The sequence below is a fragment of the Lynx canadensis genome, chromosome E1 (assembly GCF_007474595.2).
Source record: "Lynx canadensis isolate LIC74 chromosome E1, mLynCan4.pri.v2, whole genome shotgun sequence".
Classification (NCBI taxonomy): Eukaryota; Metazoa; Chordata; class Mammalia; order Carnivora; family Felidae; genus Lynx; species Lynx canadensis.
The window spans coordinates 15,170,519-15,194,576 of NC_044316.2; the positions used below are offsets into that span (position 1 = coordinate 15,170,519).

The window sequence follows — 24,058 nt, forward strand, 5'->3', positions numbered from 1 at the left end:
GTGCTCACTGACCCACCGGGCAGAGACGATGCTGACCTGAGTTTCAGAAAAGGGAAACAGAAGGGCAGTAAAATATTAATAATAGAATCTAAGTGGTGGGCATGTAAGTATTCGCCGTAAAACACTTTCACCTTTGCTTTACGCTTTTGATTTTTTCAAAATAAATTATTATTTTTTTTAAAAAAGGAAAAATTGCAAATGAATATTTTGGGCATTCAAACCGTAAACCCAGATTCACAGCCTTGGTGGGACAAAGCAGACGATGAGCCTTGGAGGCCCCCCATTTGCTGAAAACTCAGCCCAGGCTGTCTTTCCCTCTCCCCACAGGTGTCTGCAGGGGACAGGGCTGCCTGGAGGAGAGAGAAGCGGCGGAACTTCCTGTCACCGGCAAAGACCCAGGGCCTGTGGAGACAGTCTCCCTGGAAATACATCCAGCTCTCCGGGTTCAAACCAAGTCAGAAAATGGAGCAGCCGCCTCCCTGTTTTTATCAGCTCCAAATGAATTTGGCAATGGATGCCCGGGCTGACCATGCAGGCCCCAACCTGGTCACGTACCCCAGGTGGTTCTGCCGAGGGGCGGCTGAATTCGCCTTTTCTGCCAGGTAATAAAGGGCAGCGGTTACAAGACTGTTCTTTGGATCAGGTGTCTGGGGTTTGCATTCTGCCCTGTGAATTATTAGCTGGGCGTCCTTGGACAGCTTCCTTTATTTCTCCCAGCCTTAGCTGCCTCATCTGTAAAATGAGGAGCTGCCTCCTGGGGCTGTTGAGAAGAATAAATTAGATCAGTGGTTGTGAATCAGGGTGATTTTGTCTCCCAAGGGACATCTGGCGCATTCTGGAGGCATGGGGGGGGGGGGCGGTTGCCACTGGCCACACCAGGATGCTGCTAAACGTCCTGCAGCACGTAGAGAAGCTCCCACCCCCCACATAAATCACCCAGCTGAAAACATCAAAGCGCCCAAGTTTGAGAAAGCCTGATTTCAATGGTGCGGGTCACACATCCAGCACAGGACCTGTAACTCTGTGCACTCTCAGTGCATGATGGTGGCCATCATCACCGTCACTGTACCACCATGACCGCCACCACCATCACCTTCATCATCACGGTCATGGTCAGTATTAGCAGCCCTCCGATTCGTGGTACCCGGGAGCGGGCAGGTAGGGGGCATCAATGAGTGCCGCGGTACCAAACTGAACAGGTCGTCCCTTTGGGTTAAGGACCGCCTGCTTCCAGAATGCACCTTCACGCGCCTAAGCTCCCTGAGAGACCTGCAGCAGTCTGAGGCAGGGAGGGGGAGATGGGAAAGGGGGGGCAGACGGGGAAAAGGGAGAGATGGGGAAAGGGAGGGGGAGACGGGAAAGGAGTGGGAGAAGGGAAAGGGGGGAGACTGGAAAGGATGGGAGACAGGAAAGGGGGGGAGGCAGGGGCAAGGGGGGGAGACGGGGAAGGGGGGAGACAGGGAAGGGGGGAGACTGGAAAGAAGGGGGAGATGGTAAAGCGGGGAGACGGGGGAAAAGGGGAGAAGATGGGGGAAAGGAGTGGGAGACAGGAAAGGGCGGGAGATGGGAAAGGGGTGGACACTGGGGAAAGGAGGGGGAGACGGGGAAAGGAGGGGGAGATGGGAAAGGGGGGAGATGGGGGAAAGTGGGGGAGACGGGGAAAGGGGGGGGAGACGGGGAAGGGGGGGAGACGGGAAAGGAGGTGGTGACAGGAAAGGGCGGGAGATGGGAAGGGAGGGAGACAGGGGAAAGTGGGGGGACAGGAAAGGGGGGATGGGGAAAGGGAGGGGGAGACAGGAAGGGAGGGGGAGACGGGAAAGGAGGAAGAGACAGGGGAAAGGAGGGGGAGACGGGAAGGGAGGGGGAGACGGGAAAGGAGGAAGAGACAGGGGAAAGGAGGGGGAGACGGGAAAGGGGGGAGATGGGGGAAAGGGGGGAGATGGGAAAAGAGGGGGAGACGGGAAATGGCGGGAGATGGGAAAGTGGGGGAGACGGGAAAGTGGGGGAGACGGGGGGAAGAGGGGGAGACGGGAAAGGGGGGCGGGGGTGCTCCGGGGAAAGGGTCCGAACCAACGATGAGGATACCGCTGACATCCTCATTTAGCACCGACCTTGTGTGAGTTCTATTCATTTCACACATATTAATCCAACTCTTCCAATGACCGAGGGAGGTCAGTTCATAACAGAATAATATTATCTCCCCTCCCCATCATGATGGTAACTACTGAACTGTGCTTCCCTGGCGGGAAGGAGCAGTGTTTCACAGAATTTGCCCTCTGCCTGTGCCCAGTCCTGCCACTTGTCTGACCTCTGTACAAAGAACCTCAGAATGTCGATGGTTTCCGAGCTTTCCATGATGTTTTGTGGGAAATGCCCAAAAAGCATCATTTCTGGGCAGGGCAGAAGTCTCGGGAGAAGAAAGTCTATCTCCTGGGGAAAGAAACCAGCAGGAGGGAAAAGGCCATACTGCTTTCCTGACAGGGCTGTAGGGGCCCATCGGTCGACGCCCTATGACGAGCCAACTCCAATGCCCATGTCTAAAGGAGCCAGGAGCCAGGCAGTTGGGAGCCACTGCCAGGAGGCCTCTGCCAGCCTGGGCACTTTCCCACCTCTCTTGACTTTTCCTTACTGCCATAGCAGGAACTCGCTCAAACAAGATAGAGCTGGGGTTCATCCCCAGAGAAGTCAGAATGAGGTGCAGCGAGGATGTCGACACTTGTAGCCAGGCTTAGAGCAGCAGCTCAGAGGACACGGCCCATAGAAGGAATCTCCAAGAGAAGGTGAGTGGAACAAGTCTGGGGCTTGTAACAAGGCAAGTGAGGGGAGGCCAGGGAAGGGCTGAGATCTGGGAAGTGGGTGTCTGCTAGGGCATGATGTGCCTCCCATATGCTCACACTTCCTAACTCTGGGCTGTAAAGGTAAGTGGGATTCTAGTGGGCTCTGGGGTCTCAAAGACCAGGACACAAGGGAAACATAAAATGTCACACGGGAGAAATGAAAGGTATGCATGTTAATTATCTAGTAGAAGAACCGCCATTTATCGAGAATCACCTCCTTTATTTTTCACAGCAGGTTTTAACATGCCCATTTTACAGGGGAGAAAACTGAGGTTCATAAAAGCAAACGATTTACCCAAAGTCACACAGTCAGTAAGTGGCAAAGCCCAGGATTTGGACTCTAAGCAAAAGCTCTTCATTTCAAGGGTATCCCAACTGCTTAACACTAGACAGAAGTCTATGTGTTTTGGGGTCAATCACCCCCACTCATACACACAATCTTTCTTCTTGATCCTTTCAGATAAGTCAGAGATGATGAGTGAGAATCCAAATGGGGATCACTATTTTTTCTAAAATAAGAAAACCCAGTTAAAAAATGGGCAAAATAGGGGCACCTGGGTGGCACAGTCGGTTAAGCGTCCGACTTCAGCCAGGTCACGATCTCGCGGTCCGGGAGTTCGAGCCCCGCGTCAGGCTCTGGGCTGATGGCTCGGAGCCTGGAGCCTGTTTCCGATTCTGTGTCTCCCTCTCTCTCTGCCCCTCCCCCGTTCATGCTCTGTCTCTCTCTGTCCCAAAAAAATAAACGTTGAAAAAAAAAATTAAAAAAAAAAATGGGCAAAATACCTGAACAGACGCCTCACCAAAGATACACAAATGGCAAATATTAGCTTAAGATGCTCAACATCATGTCCTTAAGGAATCCCAGATTAAGATAACAATGAGATACCTACATACCTATTGGAATGGCCACAGTCCAGAATACTGACAACACCAAATGCTGACAAGCATGTAGCATGACAGGAACTCTTATTTACTGCAAAACTGTCCAATTGTTTTGGAAGGCTGTATTTTACAAAACTAAATATGCTCTTGCCATCTGATCCAGCAACTATACTCCTTGGTATTTGCCCAAAGAAATGAGAACTTATATCCACACAAAAAATAGCACACTAATGTTTATACCTGTTTTATTCATTACTGCCCAAACTTGGAAGCAACCAAGATGTCCTTCAAGAGGTGAATGGATAAACTGCTGGATGTCCATACAGTGGAATAAAATTCAGCAGTAAAAATGAGCTTAAACCATGAAAAGACATGGGGGAAACTTAAATGTGTACTGCTAAGTGAGAGAAGCCAATCTGAAAGGCTACATGCTGTATGATTCCAACTACATGACATTCTGGAAGAGGCAAAACTATGGAGTCCGTAAAAAGATCAGAGGTCCGGGGGGAGAGAGGAAATGATGAACAGGTAGAACACAGGGAATTTTGGGGGCAGTGAAACTATTATTCTATAGGATACTGTAATGGTGGATATACTCAAATTTGTCATTTACATTTGTTAAAACCTAAGGTCCAACACTGAGAGTGATCCCTAATGTAAACTATGACTTCAGTTAATAGTAAATTCTCCTTTTCCAAAGAAGATATCCAGATGGCCAACAGACGCATGAAAAAATGCTCCACATCACTCATCATCAGGGAAATACAAACCAAAACCACAATGAGATACCACCTCACACCTGTCAGGATGGCTAACACTAACAGTTCAGACAACAACAGATGTTGGCAAGGATGCAGAGAAAGAGGATCTCTTTTGCACCGCTGGTGGGAATGCAAACTGGGGCAGCCACTCTGGAAAACCGTATGGAGGTGCCTCAAAAAACTAAAAATCGAACTACCCTACGACCCAGCAATTGTACTACTAGGCTTTTATCCAAGGGATACAGATGTGCTGTTTCGAAGGGGCACATGCACCCCAATGTTTACAGCAGCACTATCGACAATAGCCAAAGTATGGAAAGAGCCCAAATGTCCATCGATGGATGAATGGATGAAGAAGGTGTGGTGTATATATATACAATGGAGTATTACTTGGCAATCAAAAAGAATGAAATCTTGCCATTTGCAAAACATGGATGGAACTGGAGTATATTAGGCTAAGCGAAATTAGTCAGGGAAAGACAAAAATCCTATGACTTCACTCATATGAGGACTTTAAGATACAAAACAGATGAACATAGGGGAAGGGAAGCAAAAATAATATAAGAACAAGAAGGGGGACAAGAGATTCTTAAATATAGAGAACACACTGAGGGTTGCTGGATGGGTTGTGGCGGGGGGGGTGGGGAGGATAGGTTAAATGTGTGATGGGCATTAAGGAAGAAACTTGCTGGAATGAGCCACTGCGTGTTACATGTAAGGGATGAATCACTGGCATCTACTCCTGAAATCATTATTGCATTTATGCTAACTAGGATGTAATTTAAAAATAATAATAATAATGCTATAACTTGTATAATAAACATTGATAATCATTTGTTTTTTAAAAAAAAGTAATGTCTCAATACCAGCTCATCAATTGTCACAAATGTCATCAATGAAAGACGTTAATAATGGGAACCCAGGGGCAGTAAGGGGATGTGTGTGAACCCTCCATGCGGTTTGCTCAATTTTTTTCTGTCAACTTAAAACTGTGTTTACAAAAAGTCAGGGGTCCCTGAGTGACTCAGTCGGTTGAGCATCTGACTCTTGATTTCGGCTCAGGTCAGGATCCCAGGGTTGTAGGATCAAAGTTCTGTGTTGAGCTCTACCCTGAACATGGAGCCTGCTTACGATTCTCCCTCTCCCCCCACTGCCCCTCTCCCCTGCTCTCTTTTTCACTAAAATAAAAATTAAAAACAAATATTTTTTAAAAAGAACCCAATAAATACCATCCTGTTTTTTTAAAAAAAATCAAATGCTATTAATGCAATGGAAAAAAAATTTTTTAATTTTCTTCTACAGAGAGAGAGAAAAAAAAACTATACCCTAATCTTCATCAATGGGAAAGAATCTTTCGATACTGCCCCCATGATTAAAATTAAATCTGTAAAACGTATCTGACCCTTCAAATGTTTTGGGGCCAATTAATGATTTGATGTCATCCCCAACTACAACCAAGGAAAGCACATACTGCTCGCGCCTTTATTCCATGAACGTCTTCTCCGTCCCCACAACATGGCCCACATGGGGACACAGCCTATTGCAGAAGGCTGCAAGGTCAACAAACACTAGCTCCTGATTCTCCTTCTTCATCGCATGTATCACAATTTGAGTGTGTGCATCTATTTCTTTGTTAATCTCCACAGGGTCCTCGGGGAGAGGGGCCCCCTCTGTTTGGCTCGCTGTGAATACCCCGTGCAGACTGCACGTGAGCAGGATGAATCCTGAGTGAATCAGACAATGACTCTAATAAATGCTGGAACCGTACAAAGAACAGTGAGAGCAAAGAGCAGGCGCAGTTAGGATTTCTCTCTGCGGCAATCCCGGAGGGCCTCAAAGAGAAGAGTCTGGTGGAGAGTGGAAAAGAAAAAGTAGGCGGATATCAGGCAGGCATTCCAGGAAGGGAGTCATCCTGGTAGAACGGCCAGAAAGGAAGAGGCCTCTCTGAACTTGAGAGCTGGGAAGTAATTCAGAGGATAGCAAGTTAAGATCACATTCATTCAGGACCCACAGCTCCCAGGCACCAACTCCGGACGGGTGAGATCCTGGGACCTCCTAGGAGCCCGTGAAAACAGCAGAGTGCACCTTGATTCTCAGGCCTTCACCTAAGTGAGGCTAATGACAGAAGAAAGTGAATACAGATCCCCCACCCCCAACCCCCTGGCATCCAGGGACCGGGAGTGTGGCCAGAAGCAACCGGCCGAAAGGTGAAATATCTCTGATGTCAAATTCCCATGCTGGGCCATATTATTAATTATTTTAAAATTAAAACAGTGTTTCTCCCTCACCTTAAGTGATACTGTCCCCAAAATGTCTTCCAGTAAAATTGATGTTCGGGATTGCATAAACCCTGGGTTTATGTAATAATGGTAGCAGCAGCTGATATCTATTATCAGAACTCACATAACCCTCACTGCAACGCTGTTTTGGGAGCTGTCCGTGCCCACATTTTACAGATGCACCCCAGCACACCACAGGGGGCTGCCCCACACACAGGCAGAGGAGCACAGACAGGGACGTCCTTCTCCCAAGTTACAGATCTCGTCCACAGTCTCATTCCCAGACAACACCAGCATGTGTATGGAATCAGGCTCTGCAGTTAACTGGCTACAGAACTGGGGACTAGCTGTATTTCCCCACACTCTGTTCCCTCCTTCATACAAAGCAGGGAATAATACTTTCCTCAACAGGTCTTGTCCAGGTTGAACTCTGGTAACAGGGTCAAATTCCAAACACAGTCCCTGGTACATCATAGGTCCTCGAGGGGGAAAACAAAAACTCTTGTTCTTTAAACCAAGCTTGTCTCTGAACTCCTGGTGAACTCCCCTGCACTAGAAGGGAGAAATGGGAGAGTTAAATAAGACAGCGGACCCAGAAGACCGGCCACTGACGAACGAAACCGTCGCCTGGGGCTGTCAGCCAGGCTGCCCAGGGCCAAGCTGTAGGGCAGGAAAATGCCTGCTTCCTTCTCCCGCAGGAACTGGGAACTCTGGCCTGGAGAGGAGCTTCCTTCAGCCGTCCCCACCCATTTCCTCCAGAACATTCCACGCTCAGCCAGAAAACACCAAGAAGAGGCCACTGGGACCAACTGGGAGAGGTGGGCAGAACCCCCCTTCCGGGCCTCTGCGCGTGACCTCTGACCTGCACCTCTGTCGGGCCCCCACTGCCTCCCCACACAGAAACCAAGAGTTGATTCGTCCACCCCAGGCCCGCCACTCTCCAGCTTCTCCAGGCTGCTGGCCAGAGCTGGCGGAAGACAGCCTGGGAAGCTAGACTGCTTGTCCTCAGCTCTAGTTTGGCCTCTCACGCTCTCTTTCCTTAGGTCCCTGACTGGTCGTCAGGGTGCCCTGACTGGTACCTCTAGTCCTGGTACTCACTACAAGTGAGTCTCTTCAATGGCAGTCACGAACCTCTCCCCTCCTCAAGCACCTTCAATGTCTCCCACTCTCCACTGAATAAGTTCAGAGACTGCACCCTGGGATTCACTGTCTTCTCCGATATAATCCAAACCCACACTCCAGTCCCCACAGGACTGATACTGAAATAAATTATACCAGGATTTGCACACGCATTTCTGGATCTGTGATAAGGATTCACCCTATCTGGATCCCAGCTGGACCCTATTCCTCCCCCTCCCCCCACCTGACTCTCTCATGAGCCCTTTCCCTTCCTGGTCTCTGAATCCGTCTAGCACGCTGTTCCCAAACCACAGGCATCCCGTGACACCTGCCATCTCCACATGGTCCCCGCACTATTCTTTACTTAATATTTTCCTTAAAATCAGCTCACTCTTTCACTTAAATTTATTTTCAAAGGAAACTCTGTATCTCCACCATAAACAGAAACACATATCATTTGCCATAAACAGAAGGCAACTTAAGGAAACAGTTATATTCTAACAGACATGAAAATAATAAGCATTAAGTGTTTTAAATGCTCATCGGTATAACGTACTTTTTGCATTTTTTTAAATTTTAGAGACAGAGTGAGCGAGAGCAAGTGGAGGAGGGGGCAGTGGGAGAGAGAGAATTTTCCATGTTTATTTTTGAGAGAGAGAGAGAGAGAGAGAGAGAGAGAGACAGAGAGTGCAAGCAGGGGGAGGGGCAGAGAGGGAGACACAAAATCTGAAGCAGACTCCAGCCTCTGAGCTGTCAGCACAGAGCCTAATGCGGGGCTCGAACTCACAGACCATAAGACCATGACCTGAGCTGAAGTTGGATGCTCAGCCCAACCGACTGAGCCACCCAGGCACCCCAGAGAAAGAGAAAATCTTAAGCAGGCTCTGCAATGAGTGTGCCTCAGCCCCCCAGTGCGGGGCTCGATCGACTCTGGGATCATAACCTGAGCCAAAATCAGTAGTTGGACGCTCAACCAACTGAGCCACCAGGCGCTCCCCTATCTATATGACAAACTTGAATATTACTGTTTAATATACTTAAAGTCCTCTCACACCCTAAGAAACACCGCCTTGGCAGTTTATTTTTGCCTCTCGTGGCCCTTGGGTTTTCTGACCCTATCACACAGTTATCTGGGGACTTGTGTTAGGCTTGTCCTGGTTGACCCCAAATGTGAGTACTTCGGGGACACAGATCCTGCCACCTCTCTCCTGGTGGCTACATACAGCATAATGTGCCATAAAAATATTTATCAAACCAAATGTTCCAAGTAGTCGGTTGTATTAGCGTGGCCCCATTCTCCACCTGGTCCTTAGCCGCTGCTGCTCAGCTTTCCACCAAAACACACATCCTTCCTGCCTACTGCCCCCAAATTGATCCCTGTACACTGGGTCTCTTGGAGGATGGCACAGACAGTGACCGTCGAGGCAGCACTGGGCAAGGACCCCTGGAGCAGCAGGACCTGGGCAACCCAAACCCGGAAAAGCAAGTCTCCGGTTAACCATTAAGCCATACCCTCCCGGCCCAAACACACACCCTGCCCTGGGAGTCAGCAAGGTTCTGGGAAAACCCCTGCATGAGCTGAGCCCCTGGCTCCAGGAAATACAAGTCGTCTTCCTGTCCCCTCGGAGCCAGAGACCCCAAAACACCTACCAGGAATGGAGGGGGGCTTCGCCGGGCCTGGCCCTGCTGGCGCCCCAGACAGGAGGAGGTCACTCTCCCTCCCACCACGTGTTGTCAGGGGCGACCCCGAGGAAGATCTGAATCACTCAGACTTAAGTCAATAAGTGGCAGCTGCCGGGGAGGCCCCAGCTGCAGCCAAACCAAGGCCTGGATTCTCCCGAGCAGACGGAAGCCTGGACGAGGCCAGCCCACGGCCAGTTTGCTGGTGACCAACTTCCCGGACGACACAGTCTTTTCTAAAATTGAACAGACTCAGGCCACTTCCTGTCAGAGGGAGGCCTCCTTTGGGAATGTTTATGATCTTTTTGGTACTACTTTTGCAGTCTGGTCACTTTTATGAATTTCAAGGATTTTTTGTCGTTGTTAAAAAAAAGGGTACATTTCATGGAAAGGTATCCAAAATGTTCATTCTAGACAGTGGTCATGCATGAGACATGAGCACCTCATAACTTTGGGTGTGGTTCCCCAGGAAGAAGGCAAAGTGAGGAACAGAGAACTTAACCAACACTGTAAATGGAATGGCCTCCCAAATGTAGCTTGAGGAGGACAAGGATAACGGAGAGAGCCCCCGCGTAGCCGGGGACCGTTACGCACCGACGCCTGGCCAGAGCGAGAGAAGGAAGATGACGAGGATCTCCTTTTTGACCTTTTCATAGTGCAAACAAGCTAATGACAGAAAAAAATGTGGTGGTGGGAAGAAAAACACCACAGCTAGCAGCCTATCGCTCACGGGGAGCAAAGGCAGATGCCACTAAAAGGGATGGATGGCCACAATCACGAGGAGGTTCTCAAACAGGGTTCCAAGGAGCCCTGGGGTGTCACGTACCCCTTCAGGGCCGGGGATGTAGGATGGGGGGGCGGAATATAGAGTGTGCGCTCCAACCCAACCCAGAGCAACATGGCTCTTGGCCCGCTTCATAGATTGATTGGACTTTCGGGGAGGGTTTCATTTCAAGAAAAGAACAGCTGGGGCGCCTGGGTGGCTCGGCTGGTTGAGCGTCTGACTGGGGCTCAGGTCATGATCTTGTGTTTGTGGGTTCGAGCCCCGCGTCGGGCTCTGTGCTAATGGCTCAGAGCCTGGAGCCTGCTTCGGATTCTGTGTTTCCCTCTCTCTCTGTCCCTCCCCTGCTCGTGCTCTGTCTCTCTCTCTCAAAATAAAATAAAGTGTAAAAAAAAAAAAAAAGAAAAAAAAGAACAGAACAGCTGACAATGTTGAAAAAGGCTGATGTGTGACACTGGTGGTATCAAACAGGAGAAGGTGACATAAGTTGTCTCTGAGTTTGCGGGAAGCAGCTGCCACATAGCCAGGTGTGCCGGGAACCAGCTGGTCCCACACCCAGAGTGTGGGCTCGGAGCTCAGGAAAAACGAAGGACAGGAGCCTTCTTTGCGGGTCCAGCCTGGCCACTTTGCCCCTCCCCTGGCCGAACCACAGGCTGGGAAGTGTAGGTGACACCAAAATCAAGCCATGCCCAGAGGGGAGTCAAGATGCAGAAAGGAGATTCGAGCCTCAACAGGCACAGGGTCAAACGTGGAGCCAGATTTGTGAGTCCTGCGACCAGAATTCCAGGACCGGAGGCCAAAGGGCCACGAGGAGTGGTGTCCGTTACTGTAGCGGATCTTGGGCAAAGACCTGGGACAATGCAGTGGCCAGGGGCTGGTTTCCGCACGCTCCTAGCAGCTTGCTGCAGGCACAAGGCTGGCTTGGATGAACCAGACCCGAGGATGCGAAGAGGCCTGAGTGGGCATATTCCCCCCAAAGACAACAGGCACGTTATCGCGGTGCTACGCAGATGTGCCCTTGACTCCAGACAGCCGCGTGCCCGTGTGCAAAGGCAGAGGCTGGCCTGAGCAGACGTGTTGTTTGCCCAGCATTCCTGTCTTTGAGAATGAGTCCTCCTTCAGGCCAGGGAAATCATGCCCAGTCCTTCTCCTGATGGTGATGGCGGGGGATGTAACAGGGGATAGGACACAGCCCCTCCTTCCCCTTCCTCAGGGCGAATGTGACTGGGGCCAACCGATTAGAATACCCCCTCCCCCCTGGGCACAGTGACTGGCTCAGGACTGAGCGTATGACCCAGCCCCAGCCATTCCGGGTCCTCCGCCAGGGTTCTCACTAGAGTTACTAAGAAACATACTCTTGCCCTGTGCGAGTAAGCTGTGAGGACAGTGTGGGCTTGGGATGGCGGGTGGCCATCTCACCACCACTTGGAAACAGCCTGAGAATGAAACCAAGCCGAGCTGAGAAATGGACACAGATAACCTAAACGGCATCGTCAGTCACTGGATCCAGCCATACCTGAGTCACTATTTTGATTCCCAGGCTGCCAGGTCCACAGAGTCTCCTCTTTGCTTCAGGTAGTTTAAGCTGGGTCTTTGTTGGCTGTAATGAAGAGCCCTGAGTAAGGCACCTCTCCAGGAATGGGAAGGAACGGAAACACATACGCTAACTTGAGTGAACTTGGCATGTTAGCTGAAACGCCCTGGAAACGAGCTTCCTGCTCCAGGGCTCAACTGCCCCCGTGGAGGTCTGTGCCAGCAGCGGAGACGCCAGGGTGGTGGCTGCTCCCCTTTGAAGTGCCCCGTGATCATTCCCAGGTCTGCTTGGGTTCCTCTGCAGCGTCCCCATGCCCAGAGGGAGCCCCTCCAAGGTGGGCTTCTTCCACGACCCCTGAATGGTATGGCAGCCTCCCTGGTGTCACCACGAGTGACCTTTTCCCCCGGCATCCACACAGACCGCTACGGGAGGCTCACCGCCGTTCGTGCCCCGGGATACGTGAAGCTGGCCCAGGTCATCCCAGACCCCGGTTCATCTGCCAGGCTCCACGTCTGGGCTCAGGCTCCGCCACTAACCACCCCAGGTCTGCCGGTCTTCGGGACCAGTACCACCAGAAGGAACGTGGCAAGGAAGCCTTGCATGCCGACTCAAGAACCTTCCACACGAACACGTGGGGAGTGTGAGCAGCCTCCGGCATCTCTGAATCCAGCATCATCCTGTCACATGGGAATCACAAGCAGAAAGGCCCATTGGCTGCATCCTCTCAGGCTCCAGTCCCAACCTCACCGGACGTTTGGATGTGGAAGTAGGTACCAAATTGTTCAGTGAGTCCGTATATGAGATTCGCAAGACGGAGGCCAGAAGGGATAAACTGAATGACTCATACATGAAAGACAGTAATTTGATAGATGATATACACAGGAAATAAAAGTTCCCTATGTAAGTGACTAAAAAAAAACACCTAAAAAAGCTGAAGAGGGGGGAAATTAGGAAAATAAATCTGTTTCTGGAAAGTAAGAGCAATTAAAAAAAGCCGTGTTCAAGAAAACGTGCTACAAATACGATCAATACATATTCTATTTTAAACTGGAAAAGTGTCGTGCAGTGACCCAGCTGGACAAAGCCCATCTGGAGAGCCAGGCCAGGCCAGCAGGGGGTGGCAGGCATGGCCGGGGCTCAGAGGAGGTCCTGGGCCCCCCAACGTGCCAGAGGGTGGCCCCCCAGGGTTGACAGGCACAGGGAGGCAGGATGTAAACCGAGACTGAAGAGTGAAGGCTGTTAGGTCCCCCCAGGGACTGCCTTCACCACTCCTGGGGCCGACTTGGCTAATTTCCTCAGCTTTCCTCCCACCTGCCCTGCCTGCCTCAGGTCCCTCCCACCCCATCCCTGCTCCAACCACAAATCTGCCGCCACCCCCTCAGGAAGCCCGTGGGCACAGCCCCAGCAGCTGGCTCCCCGTCTCCCCGCCACTGCCCTAACAGCACTGCCCCAGTAATTCTGGCCCCTTCTCGCCTCCAGCTCTGCCTCTCTGCCTTGGCTCTGGCTGCCCCCAGGGCCCCAGATGTCCCTCCCTGCATCCTTGCAGACACAGTGAATGGTGCGACACGACACCGAGCCCTCCTTGATCTCCCTGTCCCTCTGGAAGCAGACTCTCCTCCCCTGAGGTCCCTTAGCTCCTCACCGTCCCCTCCCTTCAGAGCTGAGGACCTGCCCCCTGATGTTGGTATTCGTCCTCGTCTTTACTTCCACCAGACAGTCCGCATCCGCTTCGTCTTGTGCCCTCTTTGTTCTTTCTTCCAGTCATTCCACAATTATGGACCGAGCGCCTTCTACGTGCCACACCTGTGCTGGCACTGGGGCCGAAGAAGACAGACACCGGAACTCAAGGGCAACAAGGCCACCAAACAAGTCAACACAAACGAATGGATCAATCCAAGCTGTGATGGGGCCATGAGAGAAAGGTGCAGAGTGGCCAGTGTGTAAGCTCTGAACTAGAGGAGAAGTCGAGGAAGGCGTCTCTGAGGAAGTGACCGGCACCAGAGGGGAGAGGACAGTAGGTCAGGCACACTTTCTAGGCAGATAATAATAGGTATTTGCTAAATGTCTGAGGAACACATGAGTGACCGTAGTGAGTCACTCACTGTAGTGAGTCAGAAATTCCTAGTGTGCCCCTGTGTCCTTCCAGACACGTTTGTCCCCTCTTATCACCCTGATGGGTCACTCCAGCTGGCACCGAGCAACTCTATCTCCGACGACAGACACACAGGACAGGTCCGCCTGTGTCACACCTGCAGAAGTGCTTGTCAAGACAACGTGGCTCTCTACTCAGAGTCCCCTCCTGACTCCCGACACTGCCATCACCCCCCGTGTGGTCATGGCAAGTGGGTTTCATCTGGCACGTCGACTCCAGATCACTGGTAATGGCTGCCCGGAGCACATGCTAGAAGGATGGAAAAGGGCCATGACTGACTAGTGACGTCCGCCACGGGAGCAGGAGCAGACAGCTACGGCAATGCCACCCGCATCCCGTATTTTCTTTGCCACCTGGGGTCCCGTAGATGACCACCCAGGCAAGAAATTTCCTTCAGATCTAATGGCCTGGAAAAGCACTTGGCATCTTGTATCCTTTTCCTTATAGATCACATGAAGCATGCAAATAATATTATTTCCCTGCTTTGACTGCTCATTAGTTCAGAGAGAAGTTTGTGGTTCGATGTAGCAAACTGTGTACAGGTCTATGGCCTGAGTACGTAGTCCGACTCTCTTCCCGGTTTTGACCTTCTAGTGAATCTGCATTTTTCCTGATCTTATTTTTATGGGTTTGTATTTAATTACATACACATATACACAAATGTGTGTGTATAAATAAAACATCCACATATAGGTCGGGCATATAGTATCTCCTTTATGCTTTTATTATAAATACCTATCTCTGTATTTCTTTTATATTCAAGATGTATAGAGAAAGCTCTAGTCTTGTGGGCATCTTGATTCCTTTATGGAACAAGATGGAGGCATAAGTGGAGAGATGGGTAGACGGCACACAGGAAAAACCAGGAAGGATGAAATAGAGTCTTTGCCTAAAAGGACTCAGGACACCGCCGTGCCCCGCCGTGAACACGGGCCGGGATCAGAGATGAGAAGCCCGGCTCTGTGTCTGAGCTCTGACCGGCAGTGACTGTACAGGAGAAGAACTACTCACACCCCCACCCCCACCCCGGGCAACCAGAGGTTTTACCAACTACTAAATGCACATAAGACAATCTGCCCCACTTGCTTCGCTTGGTTGTAACAGAAAGTAGATGGAAGGTTCGTGACTGCTAATCAGCGGTAAGCCCCCAGCTTATGCCGCCGACATCATTATCAGCACTGAAAACAACATTCTGGGCAACCAGCACCCAGCCGTAAGTGAGAAAACGCCACGCCGCATGGCTTCCTCTAAATGCCGCAGGAATTCAAAGAGAAAGGTGCCTCAGAGCCTCCATCTGCATGCAGTGTCCTTCCTCGTCCCCCCCCCCCCCAGATGTCTCAGAGCAGTGCCTGCCTGAAGGACTTCAACTCCCTGCTTCTCACAGCAAGAGAAAAAGTGCCATCAAGATCGGTCACACTCCTTGGGGCTGGAAATGGCGGCGGCCGCCTCCCCCTGGCTGGAAGGGCCAGGGGCTCCAGGCCGCCACGCATCAGGGAAAGAGCAGGAGCAGAGGCTGGAAACCGTGGGTGGGTCGGAGCGAGGTCGACAGAGACCAACCCTCACACACGTCTCTGCCGACTGCACAGGCGTTTCCTGTCCCTTCCCGTCCCCAGTCAGAGGCCCATTTATGCCACAATCACCAGGGTTTCAGGACACCTGAATCAGGGCCACTCATTTCAAACAGCAGGTGAAAGTGAGACAATGAAAATAACTCCGGTCCTTTTCAACCAGTTTGTCAGCAGGTCATGGGTTAGGACTTTCTTTTCTGGGGGAACTGACAGAATTCTCAAAGGTGTTAAGACTAATTCCAAATTCTAGAATGTTCTTTTCTGGGGGAACTGACAGAATTCTCAAAGGTGGTAAGACTAATTCCAAATTCTAGAATGTTCTTTTCTGGGGGAACTGACAGAATTCTCAAAGGTGGTAAGACTAATTCCAAATTCTAGAATGTTCCCTGCCCAGTCAAGAGCTGAAAGTGAAGGCCAAAAGAGGAGAGGAGGCAGGCAGTCAGGGGGCTGTGTCTGCAAACCAGTTCAAGTGACAAAAGGTCTCATGTAGTTTTATCCCTGGAGGGGCAGACCAGTCCTAGGCAGTGAATTATCCAAGGCGGGGGTGGGGACATCCTGTCATAAGATAACCTGGCATCCCATCCAATGTCCCTTCTCCTCCCTGGCCTTCCCATAGCTGCCCAGCTGCCTTTAGAGGGACTGCAGAAGCCCAGTGTTTACACGGTGACCAGCCCCCTGGACCCAGCTGACCCCCCAGGGGTGCACCCAGCCCAAGCTGGCATGTTGAGGTCCTTCCTCTTGACAATCTGAGAAATGGGCTAAGAGACTCAAGTCTCAACTTAGCTGTTCTCTGGAACAATAAGATGTAAACCTAGGAGCTAATGGAGGGGCCATTTTCCACTTGTAGAGACACCCAGGAAAGAGAAGGGTGGTGTGCAGTGAGGAAAGCGAGAGATGACCTAGCGGCTAGCGCAAACACGAGTCAGAGAAGGGGCTCTTGCATTTGTCTCTGGTCCGTGTGCTTGATTCAGACCTTCCAGGGGCCTGTGCTTCAGTGAGATACTCCAGTGCCCTGGCAAAAATTCCCGTTTTTGTTCAATGTCTACTGTTTGCAACCAGCTAGCCCTAGTCAGCCTGATTAATATGAGGCCCATTCCCTACCACGCTCCCATTACGCAAGGAGATCTCAGCCGCTCTCTGGGTTGATTAAGAATACCCGGGGCAGGGCACCTGGGTGGCTCAGTCGGTTAAGCATCCAACTCTTGATTTCGGCTCAGGTCATGACCTCACAGTTCAAATAAGATAGAGTGTGGAGCCTGCCTGGGATTCTCTCTCCTCTCTCTCTGCCCCTCCCTCCGTCTCTCTCTCTCTCTCTCTCTCTCTCTCTCTCTCTCTCTTAAAAATAAATAAACATTTAAAAAAAAACATCGGGGCACCTGTGTGGCTCAGTCAGTTAAGTGTTGGACTTCGGCTCAGGTCACGATCCCATGGTTGGTGGGTTTAAGCCCCATGTCGGGCTCTATGCTGACAGCTCAGAGCCTGGAGCTTGCTTCAGATTCTATGTCTCCCTCTCTCTCTGCCCCTCCTCTGCTCTCTCTCAAAAATAAATAAACATTAAAAAATTAAAAAAAAAAACCAAAACCAGCCAGGGGGATTCAAATCAGTGACCAAGGGAGAGGTTTCTGTGCCAGAAGGACCCAGGTCTGGCTCCAACTAGCCAGGGGACCCTGAACAATAACCTCCCTGAAATGCAGGCTCCTCCCAACTGGGCTACCGCAGATGCCTCCCCAGACCTACTGCTGACCCTCTCCAATCTGTTGTCACTGTGCAGCCCTGAAATGGAACTCCCTGTGCAAATCTGCCAGTGGCTTCCTACTGCTCTGATGATAAAACCCAAATCTTCCTCACTAACCCACCCCAGATCAGCAAGCACTCCCCATTCCCCCCCCCCCCAGCCCCCAGGGACCACTAATTCCCTTCTTTCTCTGTGGCTCTGCATACTCTAAACATTTCATATAAATGGCACCACATAATAGGTGGCCTTTTCTATTCTTTCATTTTTCTGTGCTCTAATCTTTATGATTTCTTTCCTTCTGCTTGCTTTGGATTGAGTTTCCTCTTCTTTTTCTAGTTTCTTAAGGTAGAAGGTTATTAATTTGAGGTCTTTCTTCTTTATTAATACAGGCATTTGTAACTACTAATTTCCTCCTAAGCACTGCTTCAGCTGCATCCTGTTAAGTTTGGGTATGTTGCATTTTCCTTTTCATACATCTTGAAGTATTTTCAAAATTCTCCTGTGACTTCCTCTTTGACGCATCGGTTATTTAGGAGTGTTTGCTTTCCACATATTTGTGAATTTCCCCAATTCCCTTTTGTTACTGATTTCTAATTTCATTCCACTGTAGTCAGAGAACATACTTTGTAGGATTTCGATCCCTTGAAATTTAATGAGGCTTGTTTCATGACCCAGCATATGGTCTCTCCTGGAGCACACTTTACCCGCACCTGAGAAGAATGTGTATTCTGCTGTTGACGGGTGCAGCACCGTGTGGACGTCTGTGAGGTCTGCCTGGTTTCCAGTGTTGTTTAAGTCTCGTGTTTCCTTGCTGATTCTGCCTGCCCCGTCCATCTATCACTGAAGGTGGAACCTTGGAGTCTCCAGTGATTACTGTCGAATTGTCTAGCTCTCCTCTCGTTTCGGTTAGTTTCTGCTTCATGGATTTGGGGGGTCTGTTGTTAGGTGCATACATGTTTATGATTATTATGTTTTCCTGATTGATCAACCATTCACTACAAAATGTCCTTGTTTGCCTCTAGTAACTTTTTTTGTCTGAACTATTTTGCCTGCTGTCAGCAGAGCCACTTCAGCTCTTAGTTACTGCTTGCGTGGCATATCTTTTTCTACTCCTCTACTTTCCACTTATGTGTATCTTTGAATCTAAAGTGTGTCTCTTGTACACAGCATAGAGCTGGGTTTTTTTTTAATTCTGGTAAAATCTCTTTTTACTGGAGTATTTACTCCACCTGCATTTAACATATTTACTGATAAGATTTATGCCGTTTTGCTATTTTCCTTTTCTTTTTTTTTTTAATGTTTATTTATTTTTGAGAGACACATAAAGACAGAGTACGAGCTGGGGAGGAGAAGAGAGAGGGGGAGATACAGAATCTGAAGCAGGCTCCAGGCTCCGAGCTGTCAGCACAGAGCCCGACACGGGGCTTGAACCCATGAGCCGAGAGATCATGACCTGAGCTGAAGTCAGACGCTTAACTGACTGAGCCACCCAGGTGCCCTACTATTTGTTTTCTATATGTCATAGTCTTTTTACTCCTACATTCTTGCATTAATGCCTTATAGGGACGTTCCAGCATGGCATTTTAATTCTCTTTTATTACATATTTTTTAGTTATTTTCTTAGCGATTGTCCTGGAGATTACAATTGACATTTTAACTTAAAATGGCCCAGTTCTAATTAATGCCAGATTAATTTCAACATACACAAAAACTTCATTATAATATAGCTGTTTCCTCTCCTTTGTGCTGTTATTGTCATACAAGTTACATCTCTGTATGTTATTACCCTGCCAACACCGTTTTGTGACCATTGCTTTATGCAGATGGAAGGAAGGAGTTACAAAGAAAATCTATTTATAGCTTTAAAGGTGCTCCTGATCTCTTCCTGTGGACTTCAGTTCCTGTCTAGGGGCCTTTCATTTCAGCCTGAAGAACTCCCTCTAGCATTTCTTGTAGGGCAGGGCTGATAGCAACAAATTCAGTTTCTATTTATCTGGGATGTCTTAATTTCTCTTTCATTTCTGAAGGATAGATCTTTTTCTGGATATAGAATTCTTAGTTGATGGTCTTTTCTTTCCACACTTTGACCGTCATCCCACTGCCTCCTGGTTTCCATGGCTTCTGATGAGAAGTCAGCAGTTAATCTTATTAAGGATCCTCTGGCTAATTAAGTTTTCCCCTTCATTTCTGAGCTCAACCATCTCTTCCTCTCTGGATGAGGTCAGGCCCTTTTATACCTACCCTCCTGTGCTCTTTACTTCTCCTTTGTAGTGATGATTACAGCTGTAATTAAATAATCCAGGACAGAAGTAGCTCTTTTGTGTGTGTTTCCACCACTAGAATATAATTCCACAAGACAAGAACCAGGCCTGCTTTGTTCACCACTCTATCCCCAGGGGCAGCACAGTGAGTGGCACACTATAGTCTTTCAAAAAAAAAAAAAAAATTTCCTGAGCAAATGAGTGAAATTCATCCCCAAGTAGGCTGAATTATTGGTGTCAATTCTTCACTCCCGGCGATAGGATGAGATAGCCACACTCCGCCATGGCCTGATGGCGGGCAGCGTACTTCCCCGCCCCTTGGCTGGGGATTGACCACGTGGCTTGGGATTGGCCAACGGGATGTCAGCGGATATGATGTGAGCAAAGGCTTGAAATGCGCTAGTGCAACTGAGCCTGCTCTCTTGCCTTCCTGCCTGTCACCGGGACACGAACGTGCCCTTGGTGGCCACTGGTCCAAGTGGGGTGAGAGACACATGGAACACGCCTAAACCCAACTCACAGCCTGAAGCCAGTAAGTCCCACTGAGAGCAGCTTAGGTCAGCCAAACCTCACCCAACCCGCAGATACGTGAGGAGGAATTAACACTTACTGCCATATGCTGGTAGGTTCTGGGGTGGTTTGTTATGCAGCAACATTGTGGCAATAGATGACTGAGACATATGTCTTGGCAAGTCTGAAGAGCACAAGGAAGTCCTGGGGAAGCTCTTCCATCCGGTCCTTCATATGGCCCACCATCGGGTCTAAGCTGATTCTATGGCAGATCCACAGCCCTCCTCCAGACTTACAGAATGAACTGCCCAGAATTCTACCATCCCACAACTGGGATAATCACCTCTCGGAGCAGCCTCCCAGGGCAGCCCGGAGTGGCTGAGGCGCCTGGAGCAGTGCCGGGCACACAGCAATGCTTGATGAGAGTTAGTCTTTTCCTCCTCCACCCACTGTCCCACCAACCCCCAAGAGGCCTGACGGTGCCTCTCCACAGCCAGAAGAATCTGGTTTTTCTCTCTGCAGTGGGGCTACGGAGGGGGGTGCACCCTAACCTGTCCCAGGGACTGGTCCTTCTTGCTGCCTCAACCAATCCCCCCGACTCAGGTACAGAGGAGAGGGCGGGGCACAAGCAGGCGGGGCACACCTCCTTACACTGTGACTCTGATTCCACGTATGATCTCAAATTATATTTATTTACTCAAGATGCATAACTGCCTCTTTCAAGGAGGGCTTGAGGCAGCTTGAGGGCTAAATGCAATAACAAATAAACAAGTCAGGGATCAAAGAGAACAGAAGCCAGGCAGAGAGCAGAAAGAGGAGACAGATGCCACCTGAAATCTGATGATTAACCTGAACCACACATCTGACTCAGCCTTGCAGCCGCAGAAACAGGGCAAGCATATGGGTCACGGGATTCGAGATAAAATCAAAGCAGCAGCTCTCAGTGTGAGCGTGAACCTCCCCCTGCAGGCAGCCCCGAGGCCTAGACACACCCGTGAGGCCAAATCAGGGAGGCGTCAATACTACTGATCGTGACAAAGCACTGTCCACGTGCCAAGCACTGTCCTACGTGCTCGCGCAACACTTCTCATTTAGTCCTCGTCGCAAGGCGGAGACCTTCTCGTTACTCCCATTTTACAGGTGAGGAAACTGAGGTCCACAGAGGCAAAGCAACGTTTCAAGGCGTTGAGACGTTCGAGGCGAGAGAGCATTGGAGGCAGGATGAAACCTGCAAGCCTCAACCCAGAGCCCAAGCCCTTCACCAGGAAGCGATCCCCTTCTGCTCTGCTCAGGTTGGCCCCACCCACATCCTCCAGACACTGAGCACTTCTGGCTCTGGCCCAGCTACAGGCGCCCCTCTTCTCTACTGAGGCCTCATCCTCTACACTTCGCTGGCCCAGCCTGTGTGTCAGGACCCCATGAGCGCCTGGTGAGCCTCCTGCAGAGAACCTGCCTGGATTCCCACCTGCCGCCTTACCTTCTTATCCCCACGAAACCTGCATTCCCAGCACTCATGCCCCCTTGCCACCTAGCCCTCCTTCGAGTGCAGCTCCTTCCAGGCTGCCTCAATGTGCTGTCCATCCCACGCGCCTCCCCCCCTTCCAACCGTAATGCTCTGAATCCACGTTCTCCATCTGTTAGCAGGGCTCACCATAGACAGTGAAGCACGGTGAACCTGCTCTAGGGCAATGGGCCCTGGAGTGCAAACCTGCAGCCCCTGACTGGCTGCTTGGCCCATGCTCTGGACAGGTCTGCACAAAGTGAGGTTCGGGCCCAGCTGAGGTCCAGCTGGTCCCTTGGCCTGTCCTGTCTGCTCTGACCTCAGAGGGTGACCTGGATGCAAAGTGTCAATTCAGCGAAGGCAATTTAGATTCCACACAGGGCCTTCTTACTCCCAAGTCCCCTCCTTTGCCAAGTTATCCCCCGTCGCCCTGTCGAGGGTGACCCCGTTCATGGTACGACCCAGACCTGAAGATGGGCTTGTGGAAAGTCTGAGGCCATCCCGGCCCGTGACGCGCTTGTGTGCCACCAGAGGAGGCTGCTTATCGGAGGTGCTCCTCTTCCACCTGTTTGAAAATCATCGCAGTAAACTGAGCACACGAACACAAGACACTTCACGTCCATTTGTTAGAAACTGCTGTCATCAACCACGTACACCGAAGGCCTGCTCTGTGTGATGCCCTCGTAGGACGCTCGGCTTGCAAAAAGGTCTTTGGCAAACACACCATGCCCACAACCACCTGCAGCTCTGGCCGAGCAAGATACTCAAAGTGGGGCGCCTGGGTGGCTCAGCCGGTTGAGCGTCCGACTTCGACTCAGTTGATGATCTTGCAGTTTGTAGGTTCGAGCCCTGCATCGGGCTCTGTGCTGATAGCTCAGAGCCTGGAGCCTGCTTCGGATTCTGTGTCTCCCCCTCTCTCTGCCCCTCCCCCACTCACACTCCATCTCTCTTCCTCTCTCTCTCTCTCAAAAATAAACATTAAAAAAAAAAAAAGATACTCAAAGCAATTTAGTCACCTGTTCAGCAGTACCCTCAAGACAGGGAAAGAACCATGTCCTGTTTCTGCTGAGCTCAAGTCACAGGTGTAAGGGCCTAACAAGCCCGGAGAGTGTGAGAAACTTCTTCGTGTGTAGGCCAGGGTCATCAGACCCCAAAGTGATGGCTTCCGCAAACAAGGAAAACCACCATCAGGGTTAGAACCGATGGAAAGAGATCGAGACGGGAACCGGCTGTCCAGCAGGGCCGTGGGATGGAAACTGGGAAGATGAGGGCCACTGGGGTGGCTGCTCCCAGACACAGCAGGCTGGGCTGGTTTTCATCATCTGGGGTTAGACAGAATTTCACATTCATCTCTGACCTTTTCTTCACGAACTTCACCCATGGCACTTTCCCCTTGATCAAATACTCTCCCAGACCCTGACATTAATGAGGACAAGCACTGTGACAACCCAGATGCCAGTGGAAATTGGGTCATTTCCTGTCACTAATCTGTGGGATTCGATGACATTAAAAAAGAAACCAGAAGCGAATTCATTTCCTTTCTTACTTTTAAATGAGGCCCCACTTAGAGTAGAACGATTTGGATGTAGAGCCTTCTCAAGCAAACGGTCCCTGAGGGGTGGTGTGGAAGAACTCGGGGTCTGGCCCTCGTGTTGTGGTCACCGCCCTGAACGGCCTCACCTTGTCCCCCAGCGCTCTACATGGAGGAGCAAAAGAAATGAACCTGGTTTCCAAAAACGAAATCCAGAAAATCATACACACTCCTACATTTCACCTGCTAAATTAAGCATTCTCCATTAACGTTCCACTGGGGATGGAGAGAAAATTGTTGCAAAATTGCAAACTAAATTTAAAGTTAGAGGGGAAAAAAAAACCCCAACAATTCACTAAACTCAAACGTTTGAAGCAGCTTTGTAACCAACGTTTAGAGATAAAGTGACTACCTGTTGGAGAGCTCACCTTGTCAGCCCAGGAATCCAAGGGTTCAAAAGGGGTCGTGTAAAAACTCAGGGATTGGTTAAAGGCAGATTCTACTGCTAAGATGATGCTAGCAATATGAGGGACACAATCCACTAAAAGGTGGGGGCTAGTGGTCTGGCATGCTGTACCCACCGGAAGTCTGTGGTTGTGAGCAACAGAAGCCAGGTCTGGCTGACGTGAAAACACAAAGGAATCCATGGGCGGGATGGACGCCTGATAGCTCAGACTCCATGGCAAAGCTGAAGCTGAAGTAGAAGGAAACAGGAACACTAGTAGCCACGGGAGTCCCGGCCTCAGAGTCTCTTCAGCTCCCCTGCAGAATCCTTTCCCTCCTTGCTTCATTCGGCACAAGTGCCAGGTCCCAGAATGGACAGCCTGGCTGACTGGCCCAGCGTGGGCCAAGATCCCACCCCTTGACCTGGATGATGGCTAGGTGGCTGCATACACTTTGCAAAAATTATTCAAGCAGTACACTTAG

At 50.2% G+C, this 24,058-nt stretch overlaps 1 protein-coding gene across 1 annotated transcript in view; it reads right to left on the bottom strand.

Moving 5' to 3' along the window:
- Nucleotides 1-23,017, bottom strand: part of RPH3AL (rabphilin 3A like (without C2 domains)) — a 135,491-nt gene extending 112,474 nt beyond the window's left edge. The window contains 2 exon segments of the mRNA XM_030296523.1: nt 22,068-22,165; nt 22,617-23,017. Coding sequence (XP_030152383.1) covers nt 22,068-22,165; nt 22,617-22,744 — 226 coding nt within the window. The 5' untranslated portion in view covers nt 22,745-23,017.
- Between the last annotated feature and the right edge of the window lie 1,041 nt (nt 23,018-24,058).